Here is a 19,364-nt window from a genome sequence, read left to right on the forward strand (position 1 = left end):
TACTTCCACAGATCTCTAGCTGCTTCCTTGTGGTGAATGACAGTTCTAGAATTGTCTTGCTCTTGAAAGCATTATCAATAGCATTAGCTGAGTTTACACATGCAAAGTACCAGTTTTTGCTTTTCTTGTTGACATAGTTCAGACTTAAAGTAGCAAGAGTTCCCATGTTTTCTGGACCCAGATTATTCAAGTGTTAACATTCACTTTAGCCTTCTTGCTTTCTCATATGTGAGTATGTCCCATATGTACAAGTGTGTCTATATCAGTGTATATACATAGATAATCTGTATTTTTTCCAAAGTGCTTTAGGGTAAATTGCAGTCAATCATCCTGAGTACTTTCGTGTATATTTCCTATAAAACAAGGACAGTCTCTTATATAACCCTTATATACCAAGATGAAATATCACAAAGTAACATTGAGGCAGTATTAGCTAATCTACAGCCTTCAACTACATTTGCCAATTCTTAAAATTTTTTTTTTTAAGAATTATTTTTAGAATTTTAAGTACTTATTTAAAGGCAGGGAGACAAAGGGACATTTGGGCAGATCATCCATCTACTAGTTCATTCCCCAAATGGTGGGAACAACTGGGGCTGGGGCAGTCTGAAGCCAATAGCTAGGAACTTAAGCTGGGTCTCCCATGTAGGTGGCAGCGTGATTTGCTGCCTCCCCGGGCACATGTTTGCAGAAAGCTGAATCGGAAATGAAACTAGGGCTCAGAACCAAGCACTCTAATACAGAGTGAAGGCAGACATCCAGAAGCAGCCTCTTAAATGCTGTGTCGAACACCTATCCCGTAATGGTCTAACTGGCAAAAGAAATCACAGATCACATTAATATTTGAATAAAATATTTATATAAAATATATGGGTTTTTTTGTTGTTTTGTTTTTTAAGCTAAAGGGCAGGGAGATGGGGGAGATCATTTGCTGATTCATTCCCCAGGTGGTCGCAGTAGCTGGAGCTGTGACAGGCCAGAGCCAGAAACTTTTTCCAGGTCTCCCACATCATAGCAGGGTTCCAAACCCTATCTTCCACTGTTTTTGTGAAGTGTGTTGGGAGGGAGCTGGATGAGAAATGAAGCAGCTGGGACATGAACCAACACCATTATTGGATGCCAGCACTGCAGGCCATGGCTTTTGCTTGCTACACTACAGTACCACTCTGTCATGTCTTTTTAATCTGAAACAGTTACTCAGTTTGTTTCCTCAAGCTGACAGTTTTTGAAGTTTGCCCACTGACCTTCTAGTTTTCCCTGACATTTTTTTAATCAAATTGTACAGTACTTAATTTTCTCCAGATATTGAACTTCCTACTTAAAACAGACTGAGATGTAAGGTTCCACATGGAGATGGGGAAAAGGTGTAACAGGCAGATCTGCGATACAGGAACTCTGACAAAGTGAAGGCAGGGGGCATTACAGGAGATGTGCAGTGACACGGTCTCCATGAATCACGCAGCTAATGCAGGTGCTCTGGGTGTCAGAGCCACCTCCACTGCTCTGTTTTGTGTTCTAAGTGGTATCTTACCAACAGAGATCAAAGTTTTTTGACATGGTACATGTTACTTTTCTCCCATCCATTGTACACAAAGCCCTTTTTATATCATACTGTCATGTGTCTTAGACTCCATTGGCTACTCGGCCTGCATCTCTTCTTCAGTTCTGTTTCTCCTGTTGGCTGTACTTGGGGAAACAAGCAGAGTATATGGCATGCAATGTTAGAATGCCCAAAATTGATTCCTATCCCTAGTCTGCCCTGTGGCTGGGCAAATAGCTCAGCTTTGCTGAGAGTATTAGACAGTGGTCTTGTGAGGTTTAAATATGGTTTACTGCTAATGTGAAATTACTACAGCCACCATGTCCTGAGTGCTTATCATGTTCCAGGCCCTGTTACTAAATGCCTTACAAACCTTACTTGATTGTGACCTGCTTCATTTTCAGAACTGCTTTTGTCTTCCTTTAAATTCTTTAGCCCATTTAGGCAAGAGGTAATGTACACACTGAATTTCTGGCCAAAGTCTAAACTGATAGGCTCACAAATAGAGACTTTCAGTCATTGCCGAATCAGATCCGTTTTCTCCCTGGCTGACCAGCACCTCTTTCTATAGGAACGGGATCTGTTAGGGAAGTGTCACTGGCTCTGCTGTTTCAGATTGTGGATGTTAAGGAAATGGGAGTGGTGACAGGAAATGGGAGCCAGCAGCTGGGAAGCAAGTTTGTAACTTGATGTCGGTGACCTGGTCTTCACTCCTAGAAGACAAAATTACATGTAACTCATTGGCAGAGCAGGTGTCTCACCATTTTATGTCTGTTTTGCCATTGGTGGGTGCCTGATAGACAACTGTTCAGAGTTCTAACATTTTCCATTTGGCAGTTACCTAGTAAACAAGCATTTTATTTTTATAAAGTGTGGCATGAGTGTTCCAAATTTTCAAGTGCCATAAATGTAACTGCTTCAAGGTCTTGACATGTGAGCTCTACGGTTTTCTAATTTATTTCACTTCATGGCTAAGCTTCTTAAGGATAAGCCATTTTATCTCCTTTTTTTTTTTTCACTTCTAATTTGGTAGTACTAGTTGTACAAGACACCATTATTGTATCTGATTGGCTAGCATTATTTTAAGTTTTCTACATTGTATTAACTAAAAAAGGAGTCTCACTTCTGATTACTTTTGTGTATTTAAGCCAGTGAAGAAAAAGAAGATAAAACGAGAGGTTAAGATTCTGGAGAATCTTCGTGGTGGAACAAATATCATTAAGCTGATTGACACTGTAAAGGACCCTGTGGTAGGTGCTTGGTGGCTGGGGAGAGGCTTCTGAGAACCCTGGGTGTGGATATGGGGAGTGAGACGGGGTGTGTTTAATCCCTAAGATAATGACACATGTTGGGGCTGATGATGTTTGTCTACAACTGAGTGGTTTTCAAAACCAGGGGGAGAAAGTCATGGTGCAGACCAATAATGTAGCTCCCTCTACTTTTATAGAATGTAAAAATACATAAACAAAAATGTCCATCTCATGCCTCTTCATTCTTTATATTTAATCCACACATGTTCACAGAATATCTTCTTTAGATCACTGCTTTTCTCCCAATCTTCAAAGCTTACTGTTCCAATTTGTGTTGTTTAGCTCACTCAAGCCTGACTGACATTCAGAAAACACTAGGCTAATACAAGGAAATACCTAAGATCTTCGTGGATACCTGGCATAGAGAGTTAAGCAGGTGACACCTCACTGAGCCCTTGAGGAAGAAGTCTTGCTGTTTCTTATGTTGGTCTTTAATTCAGCATCTACCATTAGAGCTCTCATTACATGTGTAGATACAAATAAAATATTTAAAAATGCTTAAATCTGAACCATTTTAAATGTGTTCTTTAATTTTGTTTTCTCTCCCTACGGAGTAACTTAAGCTTCAGTATTTTTGATTGGCTAGAGTTGCAGGATCTGCCCAGTGCTCGCTCACGCTCTTCCTGTCCCGTTTGTGTTCCCTACCTGCTCTACCACATATTTATTTCCCTGTGTGCTTCCCATAGTAGTTTGCTTTGTCTGCTAAAGATATCTTCATAAAACAGGGACAATTCAAAAAGTTTGTGGGAAAAGGAATGAAAGAATGTTTATTTTGGTATAGGTTTTTTAATTGATGCATAATATTTCACCTTATATCTACTTCCTTTTAATTTTGTGAGGTAGCTGACAAGAAAGCTAATGGCAGCAGGGGTTAAGCAGTTAGTCCAAGGTTTGTATTAGCTTTAAAATTCCCAAGAAAAGGTATTTTAGAAGAAATTTTTTTGTTTTGCAGATTTTTTTGGAAGCAGGGTGGGGGGAGCATAGTATGAAGAGCTTAATTAAGCCCCATTGGTCTGGTGTCCAGTAAGTGTGATGGATAGCCAATTGCTGTGTTGGGGGGGTCACCGCATGGTGAGACAAGCAGAAACACGGGAGCAGTCTCTTCACATCCATGTGTCTCTGGCTGTATCCTCTACCCTAACCTCCCAATACAATGTGATCGTTGTATAGGGCCCTACCTTCATGCATAATTCAGGGAACCCCTATCTTTAATGTGTTCATAGAACTGTGGGGATCAAGATTTCAACACATGAACATTTGAAGGACACCCAACTTATTTTCCAAATCATAGCTGTTGGACTGAGCAGTAAGAGTTTTTCTCTTGCTTATTTGAGAGACAGAGAGGCAGACACAACGCAAGCAGATGTTCCAGAAGTCCAGGAGCCAGGAAGTGAATGCAGGTTGCCCATGTGTGTGGGTAACAGGGACCAAGTGCTTACACCATTACTTGCAGCCTCCCAGGGTACACATTACCAAGAAGTTGGAAGTAGAGCTGGGACCTGAATTCAGGCACTTGAATATGGGATACAGAGTCCCAAGTACCCACTTGAACTTGAACAAATTGAACATTCTGCACTCCTCCTAAGGATCATAGTGCTTTGAAAAATAATTGACTACATATCATTTTGGAGGAAGCATTTCTGCTTTTGAGGTGAGATACTCTTTAACGGACTAATTTCACAATGTATTTTGGTGATAGTTTAATGAATGCAGTTTCTATTTGGGTTCTGAAAAGATTTGCAATAGATTTCCCAAGACCCATGTGAATTGTATCAATGTTTGGTTTGTGACACGGAGATGGAATGTGTCACTCCTTTTATAATTGACAATTGGAACACTGCAGAGTGCATTTTCAGATAACTATTAGCAAGTTGATTAGGGGCATTGATGGGTTGTTCGGGGAATACTTTCCTTTTTTAAAAACATTTTATTATGGAATATTGCAGCCTTACCAAAAAAGTGAGTAATATAATGGGCCTCCCATACACATCACCCAATGGTGGAGGTTAATCAGCATGCAGCCAACTTTGTTCATCTGTCCATTTCCCTTCCTTCTACTATTCCTGGTAATTTTGAGGCAAATTGGAGAGATAATATTATTATAAGAATGGGATTGGTTAGTAGGTATCCCTGATGTGTGGATCTCCTTTTTCATTTAAGTGGGATTTAGAAATGAACCATTGTGGCTGGAGCAAATTGCACTTACCATTGTTTGAGTACTTACAAAGCACTCATATTCTCTCTTTCAGTCAAAGACACCAGCTTTGGTATTTGAATATATCAATAATACAGATTTTAAGGTGCGTATACCTTTTGTTTTCTGACAAGGGATTACTGGGAGTTGAGGAGGTGGTGTTAGGTACCGTTGATACTGTATGCAACACTCTTGCTTTAGACAACATAGCTTTAAAATAGCTGTTAACTTTGATTTTCATAAAAAATCTGACATTGTTCATGGGAAGGAACAAACTGGCAAGGACTTGGGGAAAAGAAGTAAAACCTTGGATTGGAGGTGTCAGGTAATGCTTATGTACACTGTGGACAAAACAAATAATAAAGAAAAACTAGATAAGACTTATTCCTTCAGAAGAGCCCTATTCCAGGTTATTTTTATTTTATAAAGTATATTAGACTTTGAAATGTTCTTTTAAAAATACAATTAGTAGAATGGATTTTCTGAGTTTATTTTAATGACTGTTCAAACACTAAAAGATTAATTTGTGACAAGAATTGTTGATTAGGCATGTGAAACCTGGTAGAAAAAACTGCTTTTTAGAAAACCAATATGGAAGCAAAATAGTGGTGTTGATTGTTTTAGGGCTGTTCAGAGAATTCTCAGATAAGTCTTGCACTATCAGTAAAGCCTTAGGGTTTTGTTGGGATGGTAATATCAGGGATAAAATCAAACCAGCTATTGGGATACTTGTATCTGGAGTGAAACTTTTGGGTGAAAATAAAAGCTTTATCCCCTCATTGAAGGTTTCCTAGGTAGACACTCTATAAAAGTTAATTAGTAAAAAATGAACAAAAGTAGCCCCTTTCCTAAGTGTGACAGATTTTCTTGCTACTACGATTTACAATTGTAATCAACAGTGAATGCTTAAAAGTAGATATAAATGTTTTTGTTTAGGGACTAAACAGTTGTTTGAGGCATACTTGTTGGAAATGTGTGTGCATTTCTTAGAACTAGATAGGTGATGTTGACATCAGACATTAAGAACTGGCAGTCATGGAGTGTCAATACAGTTGCCTCAGTTTCACATACTTGTTCTTCATTCATGAATTTTTACTGGTTATCTAACCACATCTGTAAACTTTATTTCAGCATTTTGTACTCTTATAGTAATAGCTATCCATTAGCAGGACTTCTAGTTCTATGGGGGAAATGTCACTTGTTTGAAAGCAGACATGCACGTTCTAGCACCTGCTTTAAGGAGTTTTTAGAAATTCATGTTTTGTGAAGTTTTTGTATCTGAAGACATCTTTATTTTATCTCCCTCAATTTATATGTGTGCTGTGGTATAAAAATCTAGATTATATAATTTGTTATAATTCAAAATTCATTATTTCCAATTTTGAAGAGCTTGTTCCAGTATTACCCCTGAAGCCATTATAGATTCCTCTTACCTTGGTCATCTTCCTTCCCTCCCGCCCCCACTGCGTTTTCTTTTCTGAGGACCTTTAGGGTTTTTCTTCATTTTCAGTCTTCTGAAATTTCAGTGATGCCCCTTCATGTGGATCTCTTTCATCTTGGGCTCTGGACTCTTGCTGGGCTTTTTTTATCTAAAAACTCATGTTCCTCTATTTTGAAAAAGTACTTTTAGGTTCTTTGATTTTTCTTCTCCTTTCTTCTTTCTTCTCATTTTCTAGAACTCATTTGAATGTTAGACTTCATAAGAACTCCGTTTTTGTCTGTGAGCCTTTAAAAATAGTATCCTTTTCTTTTACAATTTATGTAATAGCTTATATTTTCTTGGTAAGTATATGGTATTTTTTCTCCTTTATCTGTTTTCTGTACTTTTCTTCCAGATGGCATTCTTTTTTGTTATTTGTCTCTGTTAGAATTGTTTGAAAGGCCAAGGTTCTTGCACGCCATCTCCCATTTCAGAGTGGTACTCCCTGGAGTGGTCCTGTCCTGCGTTGGGGAGTAAAGTTGCCTGCAAACAGGTCCGAGTTGAGAACTGCTGGGTGTGAATGTGATTTGACACTCCCAGTTGGATCTCCCTCTGTCCCTGCTTGTGGCATTGAACCGTTCCACTTTCTGATCCTCTCTGTGGTTACAATTGGAAGCTGTTTGCTTTGGGCCTCCTTGGCTGATGGCAGGTATTTTGGTCAGCTAGGTCAGCTGGGCAGCTTTTCTAGCTTACAAATGTTGTCTTCCATTCTCTTAGATCTTAGGAGTTAGTGTCACCTCCTCCTTAGCTGTTATATTAGAAGAACTTCAGGTAAGAGTAGAGATGTTTGACCACTTCTGCTTAACTGGAGGTCCTCTTTGTTCAAGCAGTGACATTTTAATCAACTTGAAAACCATTACATATGAAGTAGAAGGTGCTGTTTTGGAAGAGCAAGTAGTAGCAGGAAAATTTTCTGTTTCGATAGGGCATCCCACAGGCAGTAATATTGGCTGAGTTGCTGATCTGATATCCTTCAGGCTGTATTTTGTGCTCTTTTTTCTTTTTATCATCTCATTTTAGTATGGAATGTGTACTGGTAACTGGGGTCTACGCAGTCACCTAGAAAGTATTTGTGCCTGACTTAACACTAGGTTGAATCAGCAGTGATAAGCCACCAGCCAATCATTTTTGGTATTTTTTATTGGTGCAATTTTGTTAACATTTTTTTTTCTTTTATGAAGGGCAGAATTACATAAAAGAGAGAGGCAGAGACAGAAATTTTGAAATCGTTGCTGGTTCATTCTCCAAATGGCCGCAGAGGCTGTGGCTGAGCAGACAGGAGCTTGGAGCTTCTTCAGGTCTCCCATGTGGATTCAGGGCTTAGGGACTTGGAAATGAAGCAATTGGGATTCATTTGATTTGCTTCAGCTTTTTTAAGATAAATTTATTGTTATTGAAAAGTCAGATCTACACAGAGAAAGAACTTCTATCTGCTCATTCACTGCCCAAGTGGCCACAGTGGCAGAGCTGAGCTTATTCAGAGCCAGGAGCCAGGAGCTTCTTCTGGGTCTCCCACATGGGTGCAGGGTCCCAAGGCTTTAGGTCATCCTCGACTGCTTTCCCAGACCACAAGCAGGGAGCTGGATGGGAAGCAGGACTGCCAGGATTAGAATCAGCACCCAGGTGGGATCCTGGCATGTGCAAGGCGAGGACTTTTAGCCACTAGGCTGCTGCATCGGGCCCTACCCTAATACTCTACTTTATGGTATTATCATTTATGTCTGGAAATCAGAAGCTAAGCTTTATATGTATTAAAGCTTATAAGATACATGGTGATACTTGGAGCAAAAGACAAAATTTCGAAACAAATAGTTAGGCAAAGCCAGTCTCTTAAGAGTAGGCAAAGTCCTAAGGCATTTAAGGCCCTATTTTGAGAAACAGCTCCTGTTGAGATGTACTTCATCATTTATTTTGCCCTTGGAAGATAGGTAGATTGGGGTATTTTAAAGATCAATGAAATAGTCTATCCTAGAAGACAATAACTTCATATCAATGTTTTGAGGATTTCTGTCACCTACATAGATATACCCCGTGACAGCTGATGCTTTGCGAACTTGTTCATTGCTAGAACCTGCGTTTCCGTGTTCACAGACTAAAACATTTCCTTACTCATTAAAAGTCATTAAAAGTTTTATCATTTTCTTGTGAAACTTTTTGTAAGTCACTGACATTTGTAATCTGTAGTAAGTTTTACTTGGTTAAAGATTTGCTGTATTTCCTTAAATTTTTGAAAATGTTGACCTTGGTTTTATTCTGGATCTTGATGCTTATATGTTAATAACCCTAAAATGGTAACTACTATAGTACATGCCTCTTTCACTTCCACTTTATGTCCATCTCCTTCCACTCTTTGTCACCCTGCTTAGAGGCCGTTGCGGTTTCTGGCCAATATTTAAGCTGTGTGTATCAGGAAATAGATGCCTCATACTGGGTGAGTTTGTGGTGTCAGTGATTCCCATATGTGACAGGAAACCAGAGCTACCTGGAAACCTTTTTGTGTGGTAACAGGATAGGGCCTTGGCATCTGTGGCCGATGATGCTACAGCTGAAGATCTCTGAGCACTAGGAGTGAGAGCCGCCTCCACCCATTCTGCTGTTTTGGCAGTTTGGAACCTCAGAGACCTTGAAACTGATCATCAGATGGAAGATCTTCAAGCCTTGGGTGGTTTGTTAAAATGCAGAGGAAATTTCAACCATAGCCCCTTTAAAGTGGTCCTATAGTACAAAGGATTTCTAGGAAAATGGCAGTGTTTGAGCCTTTGAAAGCAGTTACTTTCAAATAATTGAGTAGTTGCTTCCTCCTTGCTACCTTGGTGATTGTCTGGGAAGCACAGGCTTGGGTTTCTCATTTTGTTTTTCTTGTTTCTGATAAGTCACAGCATTTGTGAAAATACAAACGAAGCTAGTTTCCTGTCAGTATTTTGCATTTGGTTTGTTGATATTGCCCTCCAAATAACTGGCTATGAGTAGAGGAAAAATGGTTCTTTTGAAATTTCCCTTTCTGATTTGTTTTATTTAGTTATTTGAAACACAGAATGTTAGGGAAAGAGAGAGCTTCCATCTACTAGTTCATTCTTTTTTTGATGGGTGGGGAAAAAGTATGTAATCATCACTTCTTATTTGTGGAGAAATTTTTCGTAGATTTTATTGTGATCTTCATATCTTAATGTATTTTTTAAAGATTTATTTTTATTTGAAAGGCAGATATTACAGAGGGAGAAGAAAAGAGAAGGTCTTCCCTCACTGGTTCACTCTCCAAATGGCTACCACACAGAGCTGAGCTAATCAGAAACTGGGAATCAGGAGCATCTTCTGGGTCTTCTGTGTGGGTGTAGGGGCCCAAGGACTTGGGCCATAACCAGAGAGCTGGATTGGAAATGGAACAGCCAGGACATGAACCAGCACCCATATGGGATGTTCACAACACAAGATGGAGGATTTAGCCTGCTATACCACTGTGCTGCTCCCTGATTCATTCTCTAAATGGTTGCAGTGGCCAGGCTGAAGCCAGAAACCTGGAACTTTTTCTGGGTCTCCCACATGGATGGCTGGGGTCCAAGAACTTTGGCCATCTTGAGCTGTTTCCTAGGTGTAGTAGCAAGAAAACTAGATCAAAGCAGCACAGCCAGGGCTTGAACCAGTGCTTCAATAGGGATTGCTGGTATCACAGGTGGCAGCTCTATCCACTATGTATGCCATAGTGCCACCCCCTCTGGTTTATTTTGGCAATTTTTATTGCCTTTTTTTTTAAGTTTCTGTTTGTTCCGCTGACTGTTGAACATCATAAAAGCTTGTACAGAGCTGAGAACCACTGTCTTGGTATAGAGTAGGTGAACCATGCTGTACTCCTGAATGAGGACTTAGAATATGTCTAGAGAATTCATTGTAAATAAAGAATAGACCAATTAGCCACTGGACCTTTGGCATACTTGAAGAGAGTACAGTAATCTTGGATCACTGTGTTGGTAATTGCTGCTAGCTACATGACTGGGTCTGCCTGTCACATGTGGTCACCATACTTCTGGAGCTTAGACCAAATGAAGCAGCCATTTTTATTCAATAGAAAGCGAAATGACCTGTAGAAGATCATGTTGCTGCCAATACCTGAGTGAGGCTTGTTAAACCTGGGGGTGCTGCTATCCTCCATGTCCTGTTGCACACTCCACATGAAGAGCCAGTGGTCGTGGGGTTCAGCAAAGAGAAAATTCTTTCTTGGTTCTCTAGCAAGTGAATGTGACAAGACAGAATTGGATGGGTTGGTTTTGATTTTTCTGAGTTGAGGGGCAGGAGTAGGGCATTCCAGATTGGGGGCAGTGGGAACTGGAGAAGAAAGAATGTAGGTATCATGACAGGTATGGCAATGGCACACACAGGCTTGGTGGTGGCCTCCTGGGTGCCGCAGTGGAGAACAGAGCTACAGAAGTAGAAGGAAGTCTAGCTGTGGACTAGGAAAATTATAAATAGTAGTTCCAGGTGGTTTCATATTAGGGTGGAGGCTGGTCTCTACCCAGAGCTCCGGACAGGTGAGGGCAAATGACTTTGCAATGGACTCGGTCTGAACACTTTTACACAGCTATGTTTTGAATAAATGAAGTTGATACATCATTGGAATAGCTTGAAATACAGTGTGTTGACAACCAGGGACATTTGTTTTTATGCTTTATACCATTACACACATGCTGGTTTAGAGACTACATGATAAGAGAGAAATGCCTTCCACAGGTAAAAGTCCAAATAAAATAGGCCCATTGAGCGGCACTGTGGTGTAGTAGGCTAAGCTTCTGTCTGTGGTGCCAGCATCGCACATAGGTGCTAGTTTGAATCCCAGATCTCCCACTTCTGATCTGCCTCCCTGCTTATTGTCCTGGTAAAGCAGTAGAGGATAGCCTAAGTCCTGGAGATCCTGCACCCACATGGGAGACCCAGTGGAGGCTTCTAGCTTTGGATCAGCTCAGCTGCAGTCCTTGCAGCCATTTGGGTAGTGAACCAACAGATGGAAGATCTGTCTCTCCTGTGATTCGGCCTTTCAAATAAAAATAAATAAATAAATAACCCCCTGAGGACTAGAAAATTCTGTCTTTCTCTTTGCCTGGGCTATCTGTTGTCTTGAATCTAAGCTAAGCACAGTCTGCACATGGTCTCCTCAGCTTGCTGGAAGGAGCCACTTTGACTTCCAGGAAATGGGGTCTTCATCCCATCCTTGCATTCAGTTTCCAGCCTGCTGAACAGGGAAGACTCGCACTGGGGTGTGTACTCTGCTAGGCCTATAGGTGGCGTTCTCAGTGCCATTCCGTCCACCCGTGTTCTGGCCTGCTGCTCCCTGAGCTAGTAACTGGAAAAAAAAAAAAAAAAAAAAGTCTTACCTAAAAAGGGAAATTTGAAAAAAGATAAAAAGATACTGAGTTTTGGTGTTCTTAGAAAGTGTTAAATTTGATTCTTGGTGAATAGAATTTTTCTGATAAAATATTTTGAACAGGTTATGTACTTAAAACATGGATCTAAGTGCCATTTGTTTCCTTGTGTTCCTCCACACATGTACTGTTAACCTACTTTGTTTCATCTATGTATGATTTTTGCAGTTATAAAAATATATGTGTGTGGTTTTCTTTCCTTTATTCTGTACTGCCTGGAGAGATCCCAAACTCTTCTTGGTCTTTTCTCCAGTAGAGGAACAAGAGATGTTTAATGAAGATGTTGGTTAATTTTATGGAAAGTAGAACTTGGGGTTAATCGGCAAAAAGATTTGCTTGAAATTGATTGGCTGCCAAAGATAATAGTATGATTTCTGACATGAGTTTATGGTGCTTTCAGTGTAACTGTTGCATAACGGTCACTGATTCTTACAAACTGAAATTTTGTTAAAACTACCAGTGAATGGGTCTTTGGGTTATAAGTAATGAAGATTTTCATTGTATCTTAGTTTGATTTGTGATCATTTTTGCCATTCCTGTTTTTTTCTTTTCAATATATCTCTTTACCACTCTGTTTTTCTTCCTTTTTTAAAATTTAATTTGCTTTTTGAGAAGTGAAGAGACATAGATATGTCATTCATGGTTCACTCCCAGAATGCCCACATGGCCAGGACTGTGCTAGACTGACACCAAGAGCCCAAAACTCAGTCCAGATCTCCACATGAGTGGCAGGGACCCAAATTTTTGAGCCAATACCTGCTGCCTCCCAGTGTGTACAGTGGCAGGAAGCTGGAGTTGAAAGTGAAGCTGGTACTCAAAGCCAAGTATTCTAATAATGGTATATGAACATCTCAAGCAGTGTCTTAACTGTTACACCAAATGTTTATCCCATTACTGCTTTTTGATTATCTCTCAAACATTAGTTGGTCTCTAGGAAATGTTACCTTTTTTCCAGGCTGGAATTGCTTTTCGGGGAACATACAGAGTGTTGGAGTCTTATGCCATTTATACTTGTACCTCATTGGCACCTGATTTTTCTCCCTTTGGTTCTTTGTTTTCAAGTATGAGGACAGGTGGGTGTTGCGGTGCATTGCACTAAGCAGTTGCTTGAAGTGGCACATCCCATACTGGAGTACCAATTCAACTCGCAGTCACTTCTCTTCCCGTCCTCCATGCTGCAGATGTGACTGGGAACATGAGTGCCTGCCCCTCATCAGGGAATCTAGGATTGAGTTTCGGGCATTTGGGGAATAAACCAGCAGGTGGAAGATCTCTTGCCGTCTTATGTGTGTGTGTGTGTGTGTCTTTCACATAAACAAGTAAAAGCAATCTTAATATAAGGACAGATGGACAACTCATACTCACAATAATATAATTTTGTGTGCACGTTCAAATCTCTGAGCATTAAGTAGAAAAGATCTGCAGTGGTTTGGATTGTTTTCTCTTGCTGTTTGGAAGATTTAAATGTTAGGTCTTCTGCTGTAAAGTCTTTGTACTAGTTTGTTCTAGGATAGGTAGTAAAAAGACCTAAGATTCTTTATTAACTTACACTGAGTAAGTTTACAGAGAATGACCAACACTTGGAACGCCAAGATACAGTGAGACTAAATTAATTTTGTATTTTCTGAAATCTGTTTCAGCAACTCTACCAGATCCTCACAGACTTTGATATCCGGTTTTATATGTATGAACTACTAAAAGTAAGTGGCATTTATGAACTGAATTTTTCAGATTTGCTCATTAAAGGAGAAGGTTTGAAAGGGACAGAGTTCCAGTAAAATATTCTTGGTACCCAGAGAACTTAGTAAGGTATTTTGAACCTCTTGAGGACTCCAGCATTGTGTTCTTCACAGAGAAACTGCAGTGAGACTGGAAAGCTGACCAACCAAGTTGTAGCAGGGACATTATACCAAAGACTAGAGCCTCCTATAGCCCTGTTAGCCTTTGAATTTTCTTTGTACTGCTTAGTTCATACTAAGTAGTAGTTTTCTCTATATAACAAATCATCCCAAATGTAATGACTTTTTAAAAAATGATGTATTTTGGGAGGGAGGCTGGGTGGGGCTTTTCCCTTTGTTTCTCCCCTGACCCCAGATACAGGGGGAAAAATGATATTAGTGTGGAAACAATGGTATTACCCACTTTCCTGTAACCCTTGACCGTTTGTACCCTAAGCAACTAAGTAAGATTAGTAAAATAAAATCTGAAACTGCAAAAAAAATATATAAATCTTTAAAAATTTCTAAGAATGATGTATTTGATATTCGTTACTCTGTACATTAACTATGTGATTCTTTTGAGTCTGGGTTGATCTGGCTTGGGCAGGGTGGGCCTGCATGGACTCATTCACATGGCTGGGCCCTTTGCTGGGGCAGCTGGGATAGCTGTTTCGTCCTCTGGGAGCTTATCCCCAGGCTGCCTCCCAGAGTGGTCCTGGACTTCTGACAGCAAGACTTGGACAGAGCTCATGATTCAGGCCCTTTTCAGCTCTTGGCTTGTGTTGTGTTTGCCACTGCCTTATTGGTAAAGTGAGTCACATTGGTCACAGCTGTCTTCACAGACTGCTTTGATGGGAGAAGTATTGATAACATGCACTAGAGTGACATGTGCTTTTATGAGAGACTACCCGCTCTTCCTCCATCCCTGCTTCTTAGGAAGCTTCCTAAAGTTATTACTGATTGGTAGAGGAATGATCTTTTGACTGTATCTAGGTAGATGCTTAGTTGAAATATTCTAGAAAGATTTATAAAGTGGAACAGAGCAGTGGATCCTAGCTGTTCAGGATCATGGATGACTAAGAGTCTGCCAAGAGCTGTGGACTCTGCTCACAAGTGTACGTATGTATACATGATACTGCACATCGTTCTAAGTCTAGTGTTTGTCGGTAAGAACGGAACAACAAAGATGGTGCTAGATTTATAACCTGCCTTTTTTCCCTGACCTCCAAGCTTTTGGAGAGTTGAAGGCCCAGATTGAACAAAGTCTGTAGTTCAGTGGCTCTGTGAATGGTCACGCTTGCCCCTTTCCTGGAGTTGCTTCCCAAAGAAGCCCAGGAGAGCTCCAATCCATACATCAGGTAGCACTAAAGGTAGCAATTTATAACTGAGAGCGTTCATGCTTCCATCAGCCAAAGACATGACAGTGACATAGCCCTTCACAGGCTGACCATGCAACTGCTTCGTGTCTAACCTCCCTGCCTGGTGCTGGTGAAGCACAGAATCCCAGATGAAACTTGATGCCAGGGGTCAGAAAATTTACCAGATTTTTAAAATTGAAGTAATACATCAAGAAATTTTAAAGTTTATCAGTAATCCCATGAGGAGTCTGGTGAACATGATAAAGGAATTAATTACCTTACTATATTTATTCAGCCCTGGATTTTCATGCCAAATATTGTCCTAGTTGATTTATCCCTTTGGGCAAGGTCCAGGTGAAATAGCAGTCAAGATTTGATAAGATTTATTTCCGGGGAGCAGTAGGAGTGGGTAAGAGGAAATATTTAGCTGGGTTGAAAATGCAGGGGTTGCTGGGTGAATGCTCCATGACTCACTGGAGTCGGCAGCAGAGGCTGATCCTTGAGGGAACTTCAGGGAGGTCTACCTTTGTGAGCTGGAATCTTTGACAGCTATTACAAAGCAAAGAAAAAATTGAACTGAAATAGGAAGTGAAGTGAATAAATGTTAGGGGGTGTGTGTGTGTGTTTGATTTAAAACATCATCTAGTTCCACACTGATAGGATAACTTCTTCCCATAGGCAGCTGTTGAAATTAAGTGAAATTTAAAATTCTGTTCCTTACCCACAGGAGCCACATTCAAGTGCTCAGTTCTTAGTGGTCAGTGGCTTCTGTAAGGTGCAGTGCAGCAAGGGTACAGAACATCTCCATGGTTATAGAAGGTGCGCAGGGCTGGTAGAGGATATTATGAGCAAGCCTTCCTTTTCCTGTTCCCTTAGTTTTAGTACTGCTTATTGTTGATCTTCCTATAAAAAGCAGTGTGTTTTGTGTATGTTTTTGTATGTGGAGAAAGCAGAATTGGTTGCAGACCAGAAGCGTTTATTGCTGGGGTTTAGATCCTAGAGACCGTTCCTCGCTTTTTAACGTGAAGATGCCTGTACAGTGTCTTTTCTAAAACTCTCATCCAGGTCAAGTTTGCCACCTATCCCACATAAAGCAATATCTGGAACTGTTTTAGTTGTTACAGCCAGATGGGTACTGCTGGCATCTCATGGGGGGAGGAAAGGATTCTGCAAACAGAAATTTGGGGCTGGATTGTGGTGATACTAAAATTGCATTTTCTGAAAACCATTGACTTGCATACTTAAAAAACCTTATCTGCATATTAACTAAAGGAAGCCATTTTCTCTCTGAGTAACACTGTAAAGGGAAACTGACTCAGCAGTTGTATTTAAGGAAAACACACATGGACACTTGTCTAAAAGACAAGCGATGTTGAAAGATAGAGCTGCACGACATTCCTCGTGTGTGGGTGGATGCTGACAAAGCTTATGAACCACGAGGAGAGGCAGCTCCACGAGGTTTCCAAACTTGTTTTTAGTTGTTGTTTTGTTTTTTTTAAAGACTTATTTTTTTATTGGAAAGTCAGATATACAGAGAGGAGGAGAGACAGAGAGGAAGATTTTCTGTCTGATGATTCACTCCCCAAGTGAGAGCAATGGCTAGTGCTGAGCAGATCTGAAGCCAGGAGCCAGGGACTTCTTCAGGTCTCCCACACTGGGTGCAGAGTCCCAAGGATTTGGGCTGTCCTCAACTGCTTTCCCAGGCCGCAGGCAGGGAGCTGGATGGGAAGTGGAGCAGCCGGGATTAGAACCCATATGGGATCCTGGCATGTTCAAGGCGAGGACTTTAGCCACTAGGCCACAGCGCCAGGCCCCTTGGTTTCTTTTATTATTGGTAAGGCAGATACATAGAGAGAAGGAGATACAGAGAGAAAGATCTTCCATCAGCTGGTTCACTCCCCAGGTGGCCACAGTGACTGGGGCTGAACGATCTGAAGCCAGGAGTCAGGACTTTCCTCTGGGTCTCCCATGTGGGTGCAGGATCCCAGGGCCTTGGGCTATCCTTTACTGCTTTCCCAGGCCACAAGCGAGGAGCTCAAAGAGAAGTGGAGCAGCCAGGACATGGACCAGCGCCCATATGCGATCCTGGTGCATGCAGTACAAGGATTTAGCCACTAGACTGGCCCGCCAGGGTCCCCAAATCTGATTTCTTCCACCCTTTTAAAGATGCCTTCCTCATAGCCCTCAGTGTTCCCCCCAGAGCCCTCTCCCCGCCAGTGGCCAGTGGCCAGTGTGGTGTGCACAGAGAGCCAGGAGTGCCTTTTAAAGCTTGTTTTCCCATGGTGGCCACAGAACCTGATTCCTGCCTGGGAGACGGGATTGACGTCAAGGTGTCACAAGCAAATAATGAGCATGTGTGTGTATTGGGGGGTAGCTGAGGGTTTGCTTACCTTTCTCTGTGCTTTTTTACCTAATAGGCTCTGGATTACTGCCACAGCAAGGGAATCATGCACAGGGATGTGAAACCTCACAATGTCATGATAGATCACCAACAACAAAAGGTACCGTTATCACCAGGCAGTGGGAAGCCTGTGTTAGAAGGTATAGAGCCAACCAGAAGGCTCTCCAGGACCCTGGCGGTTTCTAGAGACCCATTTTGTCTTTGGAGGACTGGGATTTCTTCCCTCTCCAGTGTCAGTTTCTGCTTTGCATAGCACAGTGCACAATGAAAGTAGACAGAGGACATAGCTGTTGTCGCTTGCGTTTTCGTCATAGCTTCCCACAGGGTCTCAATAAAGAAATTATTAGCTAGCAGTTTCTGCTGTGCTGCTTAATGACCTCAGACCAATCTGCCTGGTCTTAAATGTACACATGGTTTCTAATGTTTTTGATACCCAACTGTCCCTGATTGGTGAGTAAGTGGTGAATCAGCTGTTATTAGATTAGTGACAGGCTAGAGCAGTGCTCTAGTCTTAGGGTGGGGCAGATGTCCCAACCCCTTCAGTTATACCTGGAGCTTGTAATGAAAGTTTTGGCTGGGGGGAGGATGGCATGTGTTACAATTGTAAGTACTATGAAGGCGGGGTGGGGGGACAACAAGTTCTATTGATCGGGAGAGAGTGGTAAGCCAGAGTGATTTAAATAAATGGCAATAGCCAAAGACATTCTAGGTATTCTAATCTAGAAGGGACCTCTTATGCAGCTGCCGAAACTTACTTTTCTCAAATAGTGCATGGCCATACAGTTGCTACCTAATGTGATAAAGCCTTGTTCTGAGGTGATGGCATCTAGAAACCCTCCTTTCACGTGTCTCTTTTGTCGTGTTTATAGCTTCGGCTGATAGACTGGGGCCTGGCTGAATTCTATCATCCTGCTCAGGAGTATAACGTTCGCGTAGCCTCGAGGTATTTCAAGGGTCCAGAGCTCCTTGTGGACTATCAGGTGAACTTGATGACAAAGCTTCTTGGAGTTATTTTTAAACTTTTCTGGGGGCTTTTCCTGGTTTGCTTTTTAGTCAGTTTGGATCCATTCAAAAAACAGCCATTATTCTATTACCCAAAAATGCTACTTGCAGGTTTTTTTCAGGGGCTTTTTTATGGGCTGTATGGGAGAAAGTGGGTGAGGAGGATGGCTTTAAAATAGTCTGCAAATGAAGATAAGAAATGCTTATCAGCAAAGCGGGTTGCTCACAGTGTTGGTCATTATTGGCGCAGATGTACGATTACAGCTTGGACATGTGGAGTTTAGGCTGCATGCTGGCAAGCATGATCTTCCGAAAGGAACCTTTCTTCCACGGCCAAGACAACTATGACCAGGTGAGTGGACACCATCTGCCTCAAGTTTGTTGGGGGTGAATGATGAGAAAATTATGTCTGGGCTGGTGTTGCAGTACAGTGGTTGAAGCCACCATCTACTATGCCCTCATCTTGTATGAGTACTGGTTGGTGTCCTCGCTATTTCACTTTTTTGAAAAATGTATTTGAAACATTAAAATGCAAAGTTAGAGGCAGCACTTCCATCTGCTGGCTTGTTGCACAAATTGCTGTAACAGCCAGGGTCTCTTGGCTTCTTCCAGGGTTCCTACATGAGTGGCAGGAGCCCAAGAACTTGAACTGTCTTCCACTGCTTTCCTTGGTGCATCAGCAGGAAACTGGGTTGGAAGTAATAGCCATGAAAGGAACTAACACCCATTATGGGCTGCCCAAGCATCTGGGCCCCTCACACTCATATGGGAGACTCAGATGGAGTTTGAAGTTCCTAGTCTTTGTATCTACTTGAAAGTGAACAAGTGTGTGAAAGGTTTCTCTCTCTCTAAATCTCTCTTTTACTTTATATAGTTACAGCGAAATAGAGAATCTTCCATTGGCTGGTTTACTCCCAAATGACCGTAATGGCCAAAGCAGGGTTCATCTG

The 19,364-nt window shown here is 41.4% G+C and overlaps 1 protein-coding gene across 1 annotated transcript in view; it reads left to right on the plus strand.

The window, feature by feature from the left end:
• Positions 1–19,364, plus strand: part of CSNK2A2 (casein kinase 2 alpha 2) — a 38,355-nt gene that overhangs the window by 13,382 nt on the left and 5,609 nt on the right. The window contains exons 3-8 of the mRNA XM_004583899.2: positions 2,689–2,790; positions 5,100–5,150; positions 13,576–13,635; positions 17,429–17,512; positions 18,282–18,392; positions 18,665–18,766. Coding sequence (XP_004583956.1) covers positions 2,689–2,790; positions 5,100–5,150; positions 13,576–13,635; positions 17,429–17,512; positions 18,282–18,392; positions 18,665–18,766 — 510 coding nt within the window. The remainder of the gene's footprint in view (positions 1–2,688; positions 2,791–5,099; positions 5,151–13,575; positions 13,636–17,428; positions 17,513–18,281; positions 18,393–18,664; positions 18,767–19,364) is intronic.

The sequence above is a fragment of the Ochotona princeps genome, chromosome 16 (genome assembly GCF_030435755.1).
Source record: "Ochotona princeps isolate mOchPri1 chromosome 16, mOchPri1.hap1, whole genome shotgun sequence".
NCBI classification, from domain to species: domain Eukaryota; kingdom Metazoa; phylum Chordata; class Mammalia; order Lagomorpha; family Ochotonidae; genus Ochotona; species Ochotona princeps.